General features: G+C 46.6%; 1 protein-coding gene and 1 non-coding gene across 2 annotated transcripts in view; both read left to right on the forward strand.

The window, feature by feature from the left end:
* Positions 1-15,466, forward strand: part of Wdr88 (WD repeat domain 88) — a 38,110-nt gene extending 22,644 nt beyond the window's left edge. Inside the window, exons 9-13 of the mRNA XM_052197156.1 lie at positions 398-585; positions 4,326-4,408; positions 6,104-6,172; positions 12,931-13,023; positions 15,326-15,466. Of these exons, the coding sequence (XP_052053116.1) occupies positions 398-585; positions 4,326-4,408; positions 6,104-6,172; positions 12,931-13,023; positions 15,326-15,466 (574 nt within the window). The remainder of the gene's footprint in view (positions 1-397; positions 586-4,325; positions 4,409-6,103; positions 6,173-12,930; positions 13,024-15,325) is intronic.
* Positions 15,467-16,937: 1,471 nt separating this feature from the next.
* On the forward strand, positions 16,938-17,011 carry Trnat-agu (transfer RNA threonine (anticodon AGU)). Its single transcript has one exon. It is a non-coding gene; the product is annotated as a tRNA-Thr (tRNA).
* The last annotated feature ends 4,231 nt before the right edge of the window (positions 17,012-21,242 follow it).

Here is a 21,242-nt window from a genome sequence, read left to right on the forward strand (position 1 = left end):
AGCCTGGTCTACACAGTGAGTCCCAGGACAGCCTGGGCTATGCAGTGAGATCTTGTAGAAAAAATTGGCATCTGATGATACTGTTTCATATCTAGCTAGGTATAGAAAGAAATCTTGGTTAGCATTCCTTTTCCCCTTTCAATTTCTTCTTTTCTTTTCTTTTCTTTTCTTTCTTTTTCTTTTTTAAACATGACTGGTCTGACTGTTGTCCTAGCCTGGCCTCGAGAGAGTGAGGCTCAGTCTGGAAGACTCCAGCTGGGCTGTGGCACATAGTGATGAGAGGAATGATGGCCACGCTCGCATGGGAGGTGACATCTCCCCTCCACCCAGGGTCCTGTTGGGAGCGCTCTGGGGTCTCCCTGGGATGGCACCTTAGCATGCCCCCCCTGTGTTTCAGGGCGCATTCCAATGCCATCTCAGACTGCTGCTTCACCGCCAGTGGCCACTTCTTGTGCACCAGCTCCTGGGATAAAAACATAAAAATCTGGAATGTCCACACGGGGGAGTTTCGAAACGGCGGAGCCTGTGTGACTCTGATGAAGGGCCATGAGGGCTGTGTGAGTTCCTGCTGCATTGCCAAAGACAGTGAGTGACAATCATGAGTGACAAGCATGCATAAGGACCCCCTCCCCTCCCCTCCCCTCCCCTCCCCTTCCCTCTCCTCCCCTCCCATCTCCTTGTGCCACCCAACCCCTCGTGCACCAAGCCAAGAGGGGGAATTCACAGACACATGCTCTCCAGTGGCAGGAAATCCAGCTTGATGCAGCTTAAACCACAAAAGAAACTTTGGAAAAAAAGAAAAAAAAATTTTTGAGTGTGTGTAAAATGTTTATTCAGGTTGTCTTAAAATGGTATTTCTCAAATCGTGGTCTTTAAAGCATTTGCTTGTTGAAGTACGGTTTTCTTAGTCTCACACAAGACCAACAGAATTCGAGTCTTTGAAGGGGGCTGCAAGATTCTGTATCTTAATAAGCTCCGCCAGGTGCTTACTAATAACAAGAACCCACCACCTTAGAGGGAATGCTTTCCGATGTCTGCAGTTCTGAAAAGCTTTGATCCTGAATTCCGAATCTCCTGAAAGATGCTTCAAACACCCCTTCCCGCCACAGTGTGGAGCACCTGAGCCAGCTTTCCTCCTCTAGCAAGGCCACGCCCTTCTGCTTCTCCTCCGAAGGACTTTCCCCACTGGGAGGCAAGGGTGGCCCAGTGTGTCTCCCAGCCAGTCTGGTTCTGGCCACTGGCAATCCTCCGGAGGGAAAAGTGAATTTCTCCCTGATGATGTCAGCACCAAGGCCCAGGGACAGCTCCCATTGGCTCCGCTCGGGGACACATGCCTATCTCTGAGCTGGTCACATCTCCGTGGATGAAAGGCTGTGACAGGCCAGGATTGGATGACTTTTCTGTCTCCAGAGCTGGGGGTGGGAGTTGGTACCCTTTAAACCACAGGAAGTTAGGGTGCTGCTGACAAGAGAAGTGGAGAAGGCAAAGGGCAGGAAGCCTTCGTCAGTAATGAAGATGCGGCTAGGGCCCTTTGAGGGAAGTAGCTGTTCAGGAGCCAAATATATGCATGCACTAACACACACACACACACACACACACACACACACACACACACACACCAATTGAAAAACTGGGCTTGCTTTGTATATGTGTGAGAGACGCAGGGGTTCCCCAGCCATCACACACGGGATCAGTGTCCCGTCTTAAGAAATGCTAAGGGCTCTCTGAATGCCTTTCCTGCCCCAGCAAGCATGCTCTATTGTTTATATGTGTTTGTTGGTTTATTTGCAGGAGTCATGCTAATGTTCTTTGCATTGCTCCAACTTTAATACGCGCAGCTGAGGGTGGTGGTGCATACAGAGGGAAGGGCAAGTGAATCTTTTGTGAGTTTGAGGCCAACCTGGCAAAGGAGGGTTCCAACAGAGAGACTTGCTTCCAAAACCAAAGCAAAACCAAACCAAACCAAACACAACACAACACCCTGTTTGGTGATATACTTAGTCTCTCTCTCTCTCTCTCTCTCTCTCTCTCTCTCTCTCTCTCTCTCTCTCTCTGTGTGTGTGTGTGTGTGTGTGTGTGTGTGTGTGTGTGTTTAAACTGTTAAACAAAGGGTTGGAGAGATGGCTCAGCAGTTAAGAGCACTGACTTGCTCTTCCAGAGGTCCTGAGTTCAATTCCCAGCAACCACATGGTGGCTCACAACCAACTGCAATGGGATCCGATGCCCTCTTCTGGTGTGTCTGAAGACAGAGATATAAATAAAAAGGAACAAATCTTTAAAGAACCAAAAATAAATGAATAAACAAACTGATGAACAAACAGAGCGGTGACATGCTGTTACATTGCCTCACACGGGGAGGAGCCCTGCGCTCCGCTCCACGTAGACAGCACGCCTCCTCACACGTGAGCTCCACTGGAGCCTGAGACACAGTGATATCGGCCTAGTTCCACACTGGTACTCAACAATCCATGTTAGATAGGAGGCCTTTACATAGGAATAGTGTATTGACTGATTAATTGATGAAAATGTTGTGACTACAGACTCCGGGTTGTCTGTTGGTTTCGTTGGCTGGCTGTTGTTCTGCTTCCATTTTTCATGTTTATGTGTGGGCGAGTGCATCTGTGTATACCTAAGATGGATATCAGGAGCCACCCTCCACTACTCTCTTGTCTCAGTTATTGAGACAGGGTCCCTCAATCAAACCCAGAGCTCACAGATCACGGTAGTCTTGCTAGCCAGCTTCTTCTAGGGGAAATCTCCCGTCTTCGTCTTCTGGAGCTGGGATTTCAAGTGGGCTGACCAACGCGTTAGTCCAGCACTTCTGTTGGTTTCTGGGGATCTGAACTCCAGTCCTCAGGTTTCTGTGGCAAGTGTTTGCTTGCTTGCTTTGTTGTTGTTTTGTTTTTTTTTTCCTTGGGTTTTGGGTTGTTTTTACACTGAGAGAGCTCAGTGGGAAAGGACACATACTACAAAAGTTTGATGACCTGAGTTCAATCCCTAATGGATCCATATGGTAGAAAAGAGAATGGATTCTCAAAAAGCATCCTTTGGAACCAAGTGCACAGATGTACACACACACACACACACACACACACACACACACACACGTAATAATTAACAAAACAAAACAAGGCCTGCTCTGTAGCTCAGGTTGGCCTCAGCCTTATGATCCTCCTACCTTCCTCCCCTAAGCACTGAAATCATAAGCCTTCAGCGCCATGTCTAATGTGATCACAGACTGGCAGGAACTCGACCCTGCACTGCTTTTAGGAGCCGCGTGGGACTGTGGCTGTCATAACTATATGGGACATAATTACCCAGAGGAACAAGGCAAGGGTTCTAGCTGGCTGGGCTATCAAGTGGAAACCCAAGGTTCTTTGGAGAGTCAGTTGTGTTGGATGGTGTTTTGCCTGGGCAAACCCATGAAGGCTAAGGCAGACTCCTGAAGGAACATTTCCCTGAAGCAGACACAGGAGAGAGGATGTTCTGCTAAAGCGAGCACGTGACAGGACATGTGATGAAGGATTCTCTGCTGACAATGTGTTTGTATTTATTGGTCCACCCTACATTGTGTAGTCGAGCTGCATTTGTCGGGACTCGCTAGAGAGAAACACACCAAAAAAACTTCTGGTGGTGTGCTACAGTTTCTTGCCTCTTCCTTGGACTCAGGCCGATTGGCAGAGTGATGTCAGCTGAGATGGACTCATGTGCTGAGACAGGACCTGTGGAGACATGTGATGTTTGGAGGGTGTATAACAAGGACTCAAAGGACAGTGACGACGGAGGCTGCGCTTGGCTAGCTTACAGAGCTAACTGTGCGACACTTGTGGGTCTTCACTGGTCTTCACAGAGAGAGGCATAGCTGAGAACTTCTGTCACTCCTCTTGGTCCCTCCTGCTGATTTTTGTTTGCTCTCCCGACTCTACCAAACTGGACTGCTGGTGTATCTGTCTGTGAGTGGATCAAGCTGCCGCTGCTGACCTGTGAACTAAACTGCTGATTTCCCAACAACACAGATGGGAGGTGCTCCAAGGAGTTCTTTCTACACAGGCCCACTTGCCTCATAGCCTTTCTTTCCCTCCACCTCTGGTGGGTGGTGGGCTACAAGGGAGGTTAAAGTGTTTAAGAACCACCATTAAAAACAGACTTTGAAAAAAATTGAAGTTACAGGGCATCACTGAGCCACACCAGGGAAGTGTCCCAGGGTCTTCGGCATAAGCTGTGGCAGTGCCTCACAGATGTCACCATCAGCCTTACCACAGAGGTGAGGGAGCACGTGATGGGGGAAGGGAGGACTCTGCAGCCACTCTCCCTTTGTTTTCCAGGCTCTTTTCTCATTTCTGGTGGATTTGACAAGACTGTGGCTATTTGGGATGTAGGAGGTGGCTACCGGAAGTTGGCATTGAAGGTACAAGGGTCTGCACAACATAATAAATTTAGCTTTGTGTGTGGTGGTGGTGGTGGTGGTGGTGGTGTGTGTATGTGTGGTGTGTGTAGGGGGAGTGTGCATGTGAATGGGGGTTGGGGTAGGAGGTGGTTAGGATCTTGCTTCGTAGCCTAGGTTAGCCTCAAACATGTGATCTTTCTGTTTCAGCCTCCCCACCCCCCAGTGCTGAGATCTTGGGTGTAGGTGTCCACTCCTGGTGGCACGGTCTCTGAGACCGAGGCCAAGGCAAGAAGCGGGCCTAGCTACCTTCTAAGGGTTCTGACACCTCCGTGGGGGAAGGACAGAGCCATCAGTAAATTAGCCACCAGCAGTGATGACAGAGAGAGAGAGAGTGGTGTGACAGAGGAGGCTTACTTTACAGACTGACCCACAAGGGGGAGCAGTAGGCTACCTAGAGGAGGCCCTTATTTAAGATCTCAGTGGACAAGCAAGGACCTGAGGGAAAGGCATGCTGGGAAGATAAAACAGCAAAGCCCAGAGCTAGGCAGAAATTGAAAAGCAGCAGAGGCTGACGCCATTGTGAGGACTTGCCCAGCGAGGGGCTTCTGCCACAGACAGAGGAGGCCTGCACCCAAGGCTCTCTGTAGTTAGCAGGGTGTTATCCAACATGGCGGCTGGAGCCCTGTATGCCTGGTCCAGTCTCTCCGTCGCCTTTGGCTGTGAGTGCCTACACCCGTGACTTTCAGCCTCTGAGTCCTCAGGGACCCTGTGTCCTCTACGACTTCTTGAGTGACACATGCTCATCCCCCCCCCCCCCCCCACACACACACACACACAGCCCAGGCTACTCTTCCTGAGCTGAGCTCTTCTCGGGAGATTCCATGATAGCAAACAAACAGCTTCACGCTGAATGCTAACCCCACGGGGCTTCCCACCCTTCTGCCTCCAGTCAGATTGCTCTGGTCTCCTCCCTGCCATCCTTCTAGTCTCCCTCCTCCCCTTTTATACTGAACGAGAAGCTATCTTTTCATTCTTAGTACCACCATTGTGTGCAAATGCGCACACGCGTGGAGACGAACTCGGCCCAGTGCACGCGTGGCCGTCAGAGGGCGTCTCTGGGGAGTGGGTTTATCTCCTTCCACTTTGACCTGGATTCCAGGGATGGAACTCAGGACTCCAGGCTTGTGGTGGTAGGCGCTCTACCACCTCCCTAGCCTTATGCTAAACGATACAACCCAACCTCTCCTGCGCCTTTTTCCTTGGCCTGCTCGGTTGCTCCACATACTTTAAGGAAAATGGCAGAAAAGGTAAAAAATGCCTAGGCAGAGCCCTAACCCACAAACGGCACCTGTCTCTTCCGGTTTTACAGTTCCTCCTTGGCCTAAGCTTCCGTGGAAACCCACAAAGACCCTTCCTGGGAGAGCCTCCAAGAGGCACCGTGTCAAGCAGTAGGCACAAGCAAAGACCCAAGACCAGATAGCAACATCGTCTTTTATCCCCGCCCCCTAGTCTGCCGAGCCTTGCATATGATTTTGAAAACACACACAGCGCCCACGTACAGGTGCCATGGCCCGTCCTTGTGGCTTGCATTCTGCCTTAGGTGTTGATGGCGCCGAGCGTGGGCTACAGGCAAGCAACACAGGCTTGCTGGCTATTGTTTCTCTTGCTTTTATAAAGCGTCTCTCCCAGGTCTTTGTTCAATTATTTCTCGTTCAGGGCCATGAGGACTGGGTGACGGATGTTGCTATTAGCAACAACAAGAAATGGATCCTCTCGGCTTCAAAGGTAAATGCCGCCAAGCTTTGGCTGACTTCAAATGCGTGTCACACTTGCTAGTACTTGAGATAGCAGAAGCGGTCATCCCAAGTATGGAATCTGGACTCGGGGTTGCATGCCTGTAATCCCAGCGTTCCCCACTTGTGGCTCACATAGAAAAAAAAAGAAAAGAAAAGAAAAAAGAAAAAAAATATCTGCACTCAGGAGCTGCCCAGTGCACCTCAGTCCTTTTCTTCCATCTGTGAATCTGGGGATTGCCAGGTGCATCCGGTCTATATCTTTAATAGATATAGGTTTTGCTGGAGAAGCCTGGTGGGAGAATGGCCCAGCCCAGCCGACAGCCAGTTTTGGAGGGCCAGCACCGGCTCACAGCTAAGCAGCCACGTCCTCCCGAGGCCCCAGCTGGGGGGGTCTCTCCCTTCCCACAACAGTCATCTGAGGACATCCATTCCAGTGGCACACAACTGTCCCTCACCCAGAGGCTGTGCCAGGTGAGAGCGTCACCTTGACATCTGACCTTTGTTCTGAATGTCGGAGGCCTCTGGGTCTGTGAAACAATGGATGGGACCCCACCCACTAAGCATTTCTGCTTTGTGACAGGATCTTGCTGTGTAGCCCAGGCTAGCCTCTAGCTGCAGGTCTCCTGCTTCAGGTTTGTAGGTGTGTGCCACTGAGTGCAGCATAGGACAGACATGGCAGACTAAGAACCCATAGTAAATACGTACTAGTGTGTGATGGAGGTGTCACTGCTGCAACAGAGAGCTGGGAAATGTTCCGGCTTTCCAAATTCTGTCATTCTGTAGGCTTTATTTTTCTATTACATTACTCCTGTCATTTAAACAAAAAGACAAGATGAGGTAGGAGTCAGAGTACTGAATGACAGGAGTATATAAGCAAATATGTTTAAGAAGAGCATGAAAATACTGTGATATAATAATGTCATTATTATATAACATTGTAATAGATAATCATTAATAATAATATATTGCAGATAATGCATTGTGATATATATTATATATTAACGATGATAGATTATATTCTAATATAGTATAAATCATAATATGTACTATAATATATCATTAGGTTAATGAAATATCTAATAAGGATATTGTAATTATATATGTATATTATATAATAAATATCATACAACACATGGATATTACATAAAATATAAGTATATAATTACAACATTTTATTAGGTACCTAATTTTTGTAGGATATATTATTATATACATTCTTGTTTGACTTTTGAGACAGTGTCTTACCATGTAGTCTAGGCTGGCCTCAAACTCACGATCCTCCACCCTATGCCTCCCAAGGGCTGGACTGCACATGTCTCCACTGTATCCAACTATTATAGATTTAAGATATGTAGATACAAGATTACTTTATGAAGAGAACGTAAACATGGTGACTAAACAGAGGCTACTTACATTCTATTTCTTAAAATGTGGCCACCTATGGTGGTACACATCTGTAATCCCAGCTCCCTGAGTGTTGTATGTATTCAATATAATCCCTATGGAAATGTCAATAGCTTCCCCGCTACACACACACACACACACACACACAAATGATCTTCAAGTCCATAAGGTCTTGAAGACTTGAAGACTCATAGGGTCTTTGAGTACCCAAAACAGTCCTGAACTGTTACTGGTGACACAAAAAAGTTACTCATTTTGATGAGAATTCAATTTTTAAAATTTTTTCATTGTTTCCTTGCTTTAAATATTTTTAGTTATTCTTAGCTGTGCATGCAGGAGCCTGTGCAGGCCAGAGGAGGGCATCAGATCCCCCGGACTGGAGTGATATTCTCAATGATGGAATTGGTGGGTGCATACTTCCTGAAGTTCAAGATCAACTAAATTCATCATAATTATCATGATAAATGGCACCAGGACAGATATATACTTCAGTGGGACAGACCAGCAGACCTATCAATAAGCTGTGGCTTACATGGATGGGCTGATGGGTTTGTGCCCCAACCACTAAATGGAAAAGGGTCAACCTCTCCCACACATGGCGATAGGAAAACCTGATATTTACATGCAGACAAATGAAACTGGACCCTTGCCTCACACCACAAGTTGTCCTTTCGTAGCTGCAGGCTTCAAACAACTTGGACTGAAATATAAAAGACAAAAACAAACAAAGCCATCATCAGTATAGTGAGGAATATCCTTAATCCTACATTCAGGAGGCAGAGACAGGCAGCTCTCTGTGTGTTCAAGGCCAGCCTGGTCTACATAGTGAGTTCCAGACCAGCCAGGGCTACACAGTGAGGCCCTGTAACACACACACACACACACACACACACACACACACACACTCTCTCTCTCTCTCTCTCTCTCTCTCTCTCTCTCTCTCTCAACCATCTATCTGTCTGTCTATCTAGATATAGATATAATCATACCACATATTTTAAAACTAAGCTAAATAAAACTCCATCTATCATGGACACGTGCAGAACTTGTCCCCTTGTTGCCCAAACAATAGTCAAACAACAACCATTTGCAGTCTCTCGGGCATTATATTCACTCTAGAGATGATTTTTTTTTTTTTTATTTTGGTTTTTTCGAGACAGGGTTTCTCTGTATAGCCCTGACTGTCCTGGAACTCACTCTGTAGACCAGGCTGGCCTCAAACTCAGAAATCTGCCTGCCTCTGCCTCTGCCTCCCAGAGTGCTAGGATTACAGGCATGTGCCACCACTGCCCGGCTTCTAGAGATGATTTTAAGAGTATAAGCGTATATGTAAATTATATACCAGTTTCATAGAGGTTTATGCAGGAGGCATGAGCCTCTACCGATTTTGGTATTCTTCATTGTGGGAGGTCCAGAAACAATTCCTCATGTACACCAAGGGGCCACTGTACAAATAAAATGTATCAAAGGCCTAAAATTATGAGCTAAATTTTTTTAAAATGTGAAGGAAACATTTGAGAGACTTTTTGATATTCTGGGTTTGCAGTGAGTTCAGGAGTTTGACAACAAAGCACAGGAAATGTGGAGCTGGAGGGGTGGCTCAGTGGTTAAGGGCACTGCTGCTCTGTCAGATGATATAGGTTCAACTCCCAGCACCCATAGGACAGTTCACAAGCATCTGTTACTCCAGTTCCAGAGGATCTGATGTCCTCTTCTGGCCTCCACAGGCTCTTGCATGCACACTTAAGATTAACTAAAAATATGTAAAGGAAACAATGAAAGAATTTAAAAAAATAGAATATCATCAAAATGAGTAACTTTTTTGTGTGAAAAGGCTCGGCACAGTGGGACACATCTGCAATCCCAGAACCTGGGAACCTGATGCAAACTAGAGAGTTCCAAATCAGCCCGGGTGCACAGAGAAACCCTGTTTCTCAAACCAAACAAAATAACTCCAAATAGGTTGAGTCAGGGGGCGTAAATGTATATATTTGTGTTATTATTCATTTTATTTTCATTGCTTTTTGAAGGTAGAATATGAAGTGTTTCAGTTTGGTTTTAAAATTAGCCCAGGATAACCCAGAGCTCCTGGTCCTCCAGCATTCATCTCCCAAGCACTAAGGTTACTTAGTCCAGGATGACGCAGAACTCCTGGTCGTCCAGCATCCACCCCCCCAGATGCTGGGATTACAGGTCTGTGTTGCCACACTCTGATCCTCAATACATTTTAAAGTTAGGGATATTCTTGTCTCGTACCTTAAAAATATACATTTCTGACAGGCTAACATTTTAAAATCATTTCAAAGGCCAGAAATGATGATAACAATATCGTAGACATGTGTTCAAGGAAGATGTTACCTTCCATTTCTAGAATAAAAAGTCATCAAGGGGCTGGAGAGAAGGCTCAGTTGATAACGTACTTGCTGCACAAGCGTGAGGGCCCAGGTTCGGATCCCAGAACCCACACAAAAGCAAGCGTCTATGTCTGTAATGTCAGCTCTGGGGTAGGAGCGAGGCAGGCACCATTTAACTTCTCATTTGTTCTGCTGTAAAGCTTACCTTACCCAAATGGAATTTGGCAAAATTTACATTTGCACCGTGTGTTAAATGTGCAGATGAGTTAGAAAAGTCAGGTTTGAAGCCTGAAATGATGGCACTTGCCTTTAATCCCAGTACTCAAGAGGCAGAGGCTGGCAGATCTCTGTGAGTTCAAGGCCAGCAGAGTCTACAGTCCGAGTTCCAGTACAGGGCTACACAGGGAAACCCTGTCTTGAAAAACAAACAACAAACAAAAATACAACAACAACAACAACAAATCTGGTTTGAATTTAGGTTTGAATTAGCTCTTAGCAAGCTTTTGCTTTATGCATTCTGCATTTTTATTAAAATCTTCACAGGAAGCCTGGAAGGGATTTGGAACTCCCAAGTTTGGAATCAAAGTGTCTAAAAGCTGTGGGGTGACTTTAAAATACAATACATGCATGTACCTCTCTGTCTCTGTCCCTATCTCTGTCTCTATCTCTGTCTCTGTCTCTATCTCTGTCTCTGTCTCTGTCTCTATCTCTGTCTCTGTCTCTATCTCTGTCTCTATCTCTGTCTCTATCTCTGACTCTCTCTCTCTCTCTTTCTCTCTCTCTGTGTGTGTGTGTGTGTGTGTGATGTGTGTTCAGCGCCTTCAGAGGGCAGAAAGGGGAGTTATGGGTGCTTTTGAGCTGTTGAGCTGCTCCAGTTGGGAGCTGGGACCGGAAATCCAGTGCTGGCAAGAGCAGAGAGTGCTCTTAAGCACTGAGCCATCTCTCCAGGCCATCTCGACTTGTTTGTTGGTTTTGGTTTTCTGAGACATCCCATTGTGGGGTCCATGTAGCCGGCACTGACCATGTTGCCAGGTCTTGACAAACTGCTTTGAGACACTGTAGACCGTGACTATTGATAAATCCCAGCTCTTCTCCAGTGTAGGTCTCTCAGCGCTTGTCTCGTCGATAAGACATTTAGTTTCCTCTGCTTAACTAGGAAATGCAACACACAGTCAAGATGTTACTGTTGCTGCAACAAATGGGCAGAATAAACAACTAGGAGTTAGACTTTACAGTACAGTAGGATGCACAGCAAGAAAGGGAATCTCACTGGGGTAAAATCAAGGCTACTAGAAAACTGAATTTCTTTCTGGAATTATTTTTGTTTATATTATATATATATATAACTTATAATGACTTATAAGTTATATATATAACTTATAATAACTTATAAGTTATATATATATAACTTATAATAACTTATAAGTTTTATATATATACATATATATATGTATATATAAATGTCCAGAGTTCACAATGTTGTGTTCTCCAACTCCCACTCCCAAGTCTGCCTTGTCAGTCAGCTTCCCCAGAGTTGGGATTACAGGCGTGTGCCACCATGGTTATTTATTTATTTATTTATTTATTGTGCATTCTGTAAGTTTTGTCAAACACATGCCGTGCATCCCTCATTACAGTAGTCTGTAGAACTGTAGAATAATTTTACCGCCTGAGAGAAAGACCCCTACTCCCTGCTTATTCAACCTCCCCTTTCCCCTAGAATCCCTGCCAGCCACTGTTTCTATTTTAACTGTCTCTTAAAACACACACAACATACCACACCCATATACCACACAGAAGACATACCACACAGAAGACATGGAACATACACAGCACACACTATATATACTACATACAACACATATACTACATTCTACATACAACACACACTACACATACTAGACATAGCACACATACTCACGTACTATACACAAAGCACACTACAATATTACACACATCACACTACACATTCTACACGCAGCACACATATACATACTATACACAGTGCACACCACAATACTACACACAACATATCCCACACAGAATACACACGCAGCACATGTATACAAATGTAACTCTCACTTCAAAGGTGATAAGAGATAGTTTATTCTGAAGTCAAAGATGAGGGACCGTGGCAGAAGAGTCAAGAACCAGGTTGTGCCAAAGTTCATACTCTCCACCGTGGTAACAGTTTCCATCAAGTTTCTCTAATAATGGAACAAGGGATATCACACATCCTTCCCAAATTGACTGATGGAAGGTCATGGATGACAGGGAGGCCTCAACCACAGGCCTTAGCTCCTGGCTGGCAGCACTTGGCTTCTCGTTGATAGCTGTTTGGACATTCCAAAGGACTTATTTCATAGCCACGGAGATGGCTGATGACGTCAACGGTGGGTCACGATGGGCTAGCGATGGCTCAGGATGATCTGGCTCAAGACTCGCAACATTCCAACCTCCCCAAGCCCTAAACAATTCTAATCAGTTAGTGAGCTGTGCGGAAGGTTTAGTGGAAGGTGTGGTTTTTGTTCTTTGTTTTTCCAGGAACTTCCGTTCAATCTCAGTCTGCAATATTTGCTCTCCTGGAACGCTGAAGAGATAAAATTTACAGCCCGTAGCCATTTCAGAATGGCTTCTTTTGCTCAGTAACATGTGTTTTTGTATCTCTACGTGCTTTGGTGCAGCTCATCTGTTCTGAGCATGGAATGCTATCGCATGGCACAGCTGTACCATAGGTCTTCATGCAGCCCGGGCTGGCCCTGAACTCCTGATCCTCCTGCCTCTGCTTCTCATGTGCTTGGGTTACAGGCATGTAGCATCATACCTGGTTTCTGTGATGCCGGGGACGGAGAGTCTGATACTCTACGGGCTGAGTTACCCACAGCTTTCATAGCAGTTTGGTTTGGGATTTTTTGTTTGTTTTGTTTGTTTGTTTGTTTTATCCTGCCTGTGTTTTGTGACTCCTGGCTTACTGTTTAACTTGCTTTAGGACAGCTCCATGAGACTATGGAATATCGAAGAAATTGACAAAATTCCTTTGGTTACTGAGAAGAAAAAGGCCATGGGTTTAAAGGTCAGGCAGGTTGGTATTAGATGGAACCAAGCCTGGGAACCTTCCACCATCTTCACCAATTCAGCTTATTTCTTGAGCGAATATTTATCGGACCCCTGGAGACACAACAACAAACAGTGGGATCCTTGTGGGTGTTTAAGTCCTAACAGAGGAGACAAGTGTGTAGATAGATGGAAAACGGCTAGTGACATTAAAACAAATGACACAGGGGAGGGAAGGGGGTGTATTGGGGTCTTTATCTTTATTCATTTTGTTCTCTGAGACAGGTTTTTGCTACATATCCCAGGCTGGCTGGGAACTGTTTATTCTTCTAAGTTCTGGGATTATAAGTGTGCAAAACTAGCTGGGTGGTAGTGGCACACGCCTTTAATCCCAGCATTTGGGAGGCAGAGGCAGGCGGATTTCTGAGTTCGAGGCCAGCCTGGTCTACAGAGTAAGTTCCAGGACAGCGGACAGCCAAGGCTACACAGGGAAACCCTGTCTCGAAAAACCAAAAAAAAAAAAAAAGTGTGCAAAACTTTTCTGTCTGTTAATTGTGGGATAGAACACAAGGCTTTTCACACCCCAGCAAGCACTCTCCCATTAAACTGCACTCCTAATCTCTATAATTGTTTTATTTTTACTTAAGATTTATTGTATTTTGGAGATAGCATCTCACTGTGTAGCCCTGGCTGGCCTGGACCTAGGAATGACGAACAGGCTGGCCTTGAATTCCACCTGCCTCGACCTCCTGAGTGCTGGGATTACGGGTGTGCTTCTTGCCTGCTGTGTGTGTGTGTATGTGCGCTCACGTGTGAGTGTGTATGTATGTATGTGTGTGTGTGTGTTTGTGTGTGTGTTTGTGTGAGTGTGTGTATATGTGTCTGTGGAGTGTGTATGTGTGTACACATGTGCAAGTGAGTTATGTGAATGCAGAGCCCCAGCAGCTGGAGTTACAGGCAGTTGTGAGACATCTGACATGGATCCTTTGGAAGAACAGAAATGGCTTCTAACTTCTGAGCATGTGCATTTGCGTGTGTGTGTGTGTGTGTGTGTGTGTGTGTGTGTGTGTGTGTTTGTGTGAGTGTGTATGCTGGGATTCCCTGAGAGGCCTCTGACATGGCCTGAGCGTCCCGGTCTCAATCACTGGCTTGCTAGCTGGTAACGAATGGGATAGGTGAGCACACGTATGTGCTGGGAGGTGTTTGGGCCAGAAAGAGACTCAGAGTGGAAGAGGATTCTCAGATCCCACATCAGTTGGTTGAAATCCTGGTCTGGAGCTGAGCAAGGTGGCTCCCTCTTACAAGTACAACATACAGGAGCTTGAGGCAGAAGGATTACTAGTTGTCGAAGGTCAGCCTGTAAGATTTAGGGAGGCTCTGTCTCCAAAAACTAAACACTAAATAGGCAGGGATTAGAAAGATGGCCTAGTGGCTTAGAGCCCCTGCTGCTCCTACAGAGGACCCAGATTTGATTCTAGCACCCAGACAGTGGTTCATAACCATTGCCAGTTCCAGGGGATCTGATGCCCTTTTAAAACATACAAACAAACAAATGATAAATATATACCCTATTTATTTCAGAAATCTTGTCTGCTAGCCAGATGGCACATAGCACACTAGCTACTCAGAGGGCTAAGGCAAAGGGATTTAAGTTTAAGGCCTGCCTGATACACACACACACACACACACACACACACACACATACACACACACACATACACACACACTCACACATTCACCCACACACACTCACACACACACACACACACACTCACATATATATATTCTGTCTCAAAATAAAATAAAATTCTCCCTCCCTGCCTTGCCTCACACACACAGGAGGTTGTGGTGGAATGTAGCTCAGTGGTCTAACACATCCAAGGGCTTGGCTTTAATTCCTACTACTGAAAAACAGAAACAAACCCTTACCTGCCTGCCTTCCTTCTAACTCTCTGCTCTGTAAATCAGATGTCCTCAGCATATCAAGGACTCCGAACAGTCCTTGGGTCCCACAGTCCCACTCTGGGCCACTCTATACAGAGAACATTTGACAAGGCTGGACACAACCCCGTCCTCCTCCCCACAAGCATGTGGCTACAGGAGGGCCAGCCCCGGGTATCCTCCTAGCTTTGGAGGGAATGGCCGGGCAGCAACCCGTGTCTGATGCTCCCAGCCTTCCCTGGGCGGTTTGTGGGGTGAGAGACTCCAGAGAGGGAAGGGTGTGGCTCCATCCAGGCCGGCAGGTGATGAGGAATGGGATCCCACAGTCCTTGATCTTGATTTCCTCTGACTTGCCATCATTTCTGTTTCTTGAAAATGTCCCACCACAGTGCAGGAATTGTGACCAGCTTTTCTCCACATTAGAAAGTGACCTTCATTCTCAACTATCCAGCATGTGTCTGTTCTGCCGGAGAGAGGAGAAGAGCTTACTGTCTAGTTCCTCATCGTCACTGGAGAGGAAGGACAGCTGAGGGCTGCGGAGCCTGTTGAGCACTGGCGCCCAGGCCACCTGCTCCACAGTTTGCAGTGTTCTTCAGGGCTCTGTTCTGAGTTCCCCTCCCAGAATGCACCTGCGAGGCAGGGGCCAGGCCCTGCCTGCACTCTCAGCATGGTGCTGCCTCTTTGCCCACCACAGAACCCTTCAGAGGCGAGCACCGTTAGTTTGAATATAGAATAAACCTAGATTCCTCTGGAAAACAAGTGTGTGTGGGAACTGTAGCGCTTCTGAGCTTTACAACCTGGTGTCCATCTCAATTTTGCCACATGGGACCAGCATGTGTACTTCATGAACATGCTTGTCAAGAGAATCCGATGCGCAGGCGCCCACTCTGTGGATGGTAAAGCATTGTGACTGCTGTGCTGTCAATGTGGTTTCTCCCTTCCAGGTTCAAGAGCTAGGAGTTCAGGTAGTGGTTTCCATCCTCCTTATGTGTTTGGGTGTTTTGCCTGTGTATGTATGTATGTATGTATGTGTGTGTGTGTATGTATGTATGTATGCATGCATGTCGGTGCCTCTCATGTATGCAGTGCCCACGGAGTCCAAAAGACGGCGATAGATTTCCTGGAACAGACGGTTGTGAGCGGCCATGTGTGGGAACTGACCCTTGGGTCTTCTTAACCACTGAGTTATCTCTTCATCCCACCCTTAGTATACTTTTGAGGCCTCTTTCTTCACTAAGATCTTGTGAGTGTGTTCGCCATCACCTTAGCTCCAGGGACCCACACCTTCCTCAATACTGGACACCTAGGTTATTCCGTTCCTGCGCAGGTAGCATTTATTTTTGCATAGATCAGTTCAGCAAATGAAGTCTCCTGCTGGAGTAAAGCCAGAGGAACGCATCAGTAGTGCTGCTTGACTTTGTTGTCAAAGGAACGGTTGGCATGGCAACCCCAGAGTGACTGGGGCAAACCTAGATGGGGAGGGCCAGAACGTGAGCATACAATAGAAACTTCCACACACGTCCTGTAGGCTCCTCGACTCGCCCAGAGCCCCGATCAGGATCCCTGTCTCTCACTGGTTCCGGAAGAAGCAGTCAAGAAGTTATGAGCCTGGGCTGGCGAGGATGGCCGCAGTTCACTTGAGGTGACATCCAAGGAACTAAGCAGCCGGGTAGCACTGGGAGGTTCTTCGGGAGTTTCTGAGCCAGCTGGCGGCTCCGCTGAAATTCCCAGAGCCACTCTCAGCCGACGAACTCTCACGACCTGCAGAAGTTGAGGTCAAAAAGTGATGCTATCGTGGCCGGAAAACCAAGGCCGCCGCACGCCGCCCACTCCGCAGAGCCAATTTAAATTTCCAGCTTCCCTTTGGGCTTCGGGAGCCCGTTTAAGCGAGGAACCGCAGTGCGCATGCGCCCCTCTGCCTGCACGGAAGCGTGTACGCATGAGCAAAACTCATGAAGTCACTAGAAATGGGAACTGGTTTCTCGCACTGGCCGTGCGGGCGGCGCCGTGGCTTAGTTGGTTAAAGCGCCTGTCTAGTAAACAGGAGATCCTGGGTTCGAATCCCAGCGGTGCCTCAGTCTGAGTGCTTGCACTCTGTTTTTGCACGACCGATCTGTTTTGCGAGCGTTCTCACAGAACCGTTCCTCTGTCAGCGAGGAAGACATTTTAGCTTGTCCGGTTCCCTGCCAGCCTTTGCCTCTTGAGGTTAACCGAATAGCTGTCCCCAGAGTGCGCCCACACGAGTGACAAATCCCCACAGGCTATTGGCTTCGCAGAGCATTGCTCTTGGCTTCGCTGAGCATTGCAAAGAATGCTGATTTTTCCTCCTGGAATCTGTGCAGTGTGTACCAACCCTCTGCATCCTGAGGACAGCTTGGTGAGGCCGAGTGAGGTCTCAAAATGGATGTCTATAGAATCAAATCTGATGTGTTTATAAAAAAGATAAAGAGGTATAAGAATGTTCTATGGGGGTGGGGTGAGGTATGGGAGAACGGGGTGTCTCAGCGGGCCCATGCCGAGGCATCTCTTCCCTCAGAGGGACCAGCCACAGTATAGTATAGATTAGTTTATTCAGGGCATGGGGAGGGGAGTTAAGAGGGTTTATTCAGGGCATGGGGAGGGGAGTTAAGAGGGTAGTGGAGGCAGAGACCGGCAGAGAGAGGGAGAGAGAAGAGAAGTAGAGGCCGGCCATGGCTACTTGGGGAGAAAGGCGGGGGGGGGGGGGGGGGGGAGGGAGGGGGAGGTGGAAGAGCCCAAGAGGGCAAGAGAGAACCAAACGGGAAGCAAGAATAAGAGAGCAAGAGAGGAGGAAGGGGGGCAAGCAGCCCCTTTTATAGTGGACCAGGCTAACCGTGTTGCCAGGTAACCGTGAGGGTGGCATTTAGACAGAATGCTGACAAAATCCGATCAGTCAATCTGCATCTACAGAACGAATTAAAAAAACATGACTAGGTGCTCTAGTGTGGAGCCCGACCCTAAGGCCTGGCGCTAGGACGCCACAGGCACATGGCGCCTCCTTGAGAGCATTTGCGGCCAAGATTTTGAAAGGTGGGGGTGACTTGGAAGTTTTAAAGAACGCTCCCCGGAGGTACACCTAAATCCAAACAAGACACAGAAGGATAAACCCCGTGAGCTTTAGAAAATGCGTGAACCACGTGAGGCTGTGCTCCTAACGCAGATGCTTTGTCTCACAATTGAGGTTACAACCTTACAAGCCGTTTAAACCATCTTAAGAACTGGTGAGCCGGCTCAGTGGCTAAAGGTCCTTGCTGCCAATCCTGAACGTTCTGAGTTCAATTTCTGGGCTTAACAGGGTGAAAGGTGAGAAGTGACCCCTGAAAATTGTTCTCCAGCCTGTGGGGCCACACGCATGCTGCGGCTGACCTATGACCACAAATATGTTCACAACAAGTAAGTAATGTAACAGGAAAAAATGTCCTAAGCTGGAAAGAGACAAAGAACATATTGCATTATTAACCACACTGGTGGGACACTCTGGGGCTTTTGGTTAGGTAAGGCAGCATGTGAAAACACAGTGCTGGGAAAAACATGTCAGCACCGCGGGCTAGATAACAGGTTGTGGGGGCTTCTTTCTAGCTGGGGAAAAGAGCGAAATTTAAAATCACTGATTTCCACTTGACCGCTATGGTCAAGTTGACAATTAGTGTTGAGTAAAATTCACTTGTCTTGGAGGCAATTCTTTCTGCTTCTCCTATGAGTCTGGGATTATTGTTTGTTTGTTTGTTTGTTTTTGTTTGTTTGTTTTGGTCCGTTCCTGCCCTTTGCAAACCTGGTTCTTTTAGTTGACTCGACCAACGAAAGTATAAGGAACAGTCCCACGCTTTGCAAAGCCAACAGGTCTGAATCCAGTTTCTGAAGGCTTTTTTTGGAAAGTGCTCTTGAGTCTTTCTGGGGCTTAGCTCTGGCTTGTCTCTATCTGTCCTGGGGTTTGGCGCCAACCACTTGCCTGTCGGATGTCGTTTTATGGTTTGAAGCAAAATTCTCCCAGGATCATGTGATCAGCGTGGTCCGCACTGGTGGTGCTGTTTGGGACTCGACTTTGGGAGGTGGGGCCTAGCACAGGGCAGTAGATCAGTGGGGTCAGGTCCTTATAAGCCTAGTCTCATTCTTTCTCTCTCCTCCTCCCCCTCTCCCTCTCGACCAAGAATCGACATGCCTGAATTGTATCCTTATCCTCTTTTTGAGTCATTGCAGGTGCTTCTCTACAGTAGTAAAAAACTAAGTCGGACCAATCAGAGATGTTGGCTGGCACTTGAGTCTGAGGGATGTTCAGCCTTTCTGAGTCACAGCTGCACAGGGACTGAGGACCTGGAAGCCATCTGATTGGCAGAATAGCCCCCACCCCCGCCCCCAGCAGTAAGCAAAGCCAGAAAAGAGAATCAGGCTCTGCTCCTTAAAAAACTGCACAGGCCTTCCTGCCTTAGGGCCTTTGTGTTGAGTACGGCTTGGGCTTGGAATGCTGTTTCCCGGGTTGTCTGTGGGGGAAACCCATCCCATCAGAGATCCTTCAGTCATCTCTTTGGAAGAACTTCTGTTACCATCCTTAGCCCAGCCTCTCCAAGGCCCCCAGCACAGCCCCTTGTTTATTCTGTTCACAGGATCTGTTTATATTGTCACCCAAAACAACACATCATGAATAGGAACAGCTACACCAATCCTTCTGTGAGACCTACCTGAAAGAGCTTTACTTCAAACTGAACTTTGGTTTATGTTGTCAATAGTTTTATAAAAGTGTTGTTTGTGTCAGCATGTACTTGCTTTATCATGGTCAGTTTTTAAATCAATAGATTTTTTTTCAGATTTAACTTCTAGTGTCTTCAAGGTTGACTTTGCCATGATGATAATGGATTGACACTCTGAAACTGTAGGACAGCCCCAATTATTTGTCTTCCTTTTTAAGAGTTGCCTTGGTTTTAATGTCTCTTCACAGCAAAGGAAACCCTAACTAAGACAGAAGTTGGTACCAGGAGTGGGGTACTGTTATGATAGGCCTGACCATGCTTTTTTTTTTTGGAGGAATGTGGATTTGGGAACTTTGGATTAGGAAAGCAGTTGAACTCTTTAAGTAAGGCTTAATGGGCCAACCTAGAAGGAGCATGGAAGACAGTTACACTAAGGATGATTTCAATTTGGGGGCCTGGCTCAAGAGGTTTCAGAGGAGAAGAATTTTAGTATGTGACCTAGAGATTATTTTTGTGATACCCTTGGCAAAGACTATGGGTTCCCCGTCTCTGAAAAGTATGCCTGAGGTTAAACTGAAGAGTTTTGGTTAGTTGAGTTGGCAGAGGAAATTTCAAAACAGCCTAGTATCGACTCTGTCCTGTGGTTTTTAGTGTTTACTGTTATGAAGATCTGTAATGAAAAAGAGCAAGCTGAGCAAGAAAAGCTACAAAATGTACCGTATGTGGAAAAGGGGGCACCAGGAAGTGGAATGGAGCTAAGTCCTATGTTTAAGGAGATAAAACAGAATAAAGAGCCATGCAGTGGTGGCGCATGCCTGTAATCCCAGCACTCTGGGAGGCAGAGGCAGGCGGATTTCTGAATTCGAGGCCAGTCTGGTCTACAGAGTGAGCTCCAGGACAGCCAGGGCTACACAGAGAAACCCTGTGTCCAAAAAAACAAACAAACAAAAAACAAAAAAACAAAAAAAAACAACAAAAAAAGAGAGAAATGGTAGTGTATATTCTGTGCTGTTATATATTGGAAGTAGGTGATGATTATGGTTTAGATTTCATAGGGGATTACAGTAAGGCGACTGCATGAGACGCAGAAGAAACTTTGGACTTTCACAGGGTCAAGACTGTTATAGACTATGGGGACTTCTGAAGTTGTACTAAATGCATTTTGCATTATAATATATATTATATATATTATGTATATATGTATATATATTATATACATATACACCAGGAAGAAGAATGTAGTAGTTTGAATAAAACTGACCCCCATAGGCACATAGGTAATGACGCTCTTAAGAGGTGTGGCCTTGTTGGAGGAAGCATGTCTCAGTCTCTCCCTGCTGCCTGCTGCTCTGGATGTAGACCTCTCAGCATCTCCAGCACCATGTCTGCCTGCATACTGACCTGCTTTCTGCCATGATGATAATGGACTCAACCTCTGAAACTGCAAGTTAGCACCAATTAAATGTTTTCCTTTATAAGAGTTGCTATGGTCATGGGATCTCTTAACAGCAACAAACCCCAAACTAAGATAGTAATTTAAAAAAGATTTTCTTTCATGTCTGTGAGTGTCTGTAGTGTCTGTAATCCATGTGCATGCAGTACC

The sequence above is a fragment of the Apodemus sylvaticus genome, chromosome 1 (assembly GCF_947179515.1).
Source record: "Apodemus sylvaticus chromosome 1, mApoSyl1.1, whole genome shotgun sequence".
NCBI lineage: Eukaryota > Metazoa > Chordata > Mammalia > Rodentia > Muridae > Apodemus > Apodemus sylvaticus.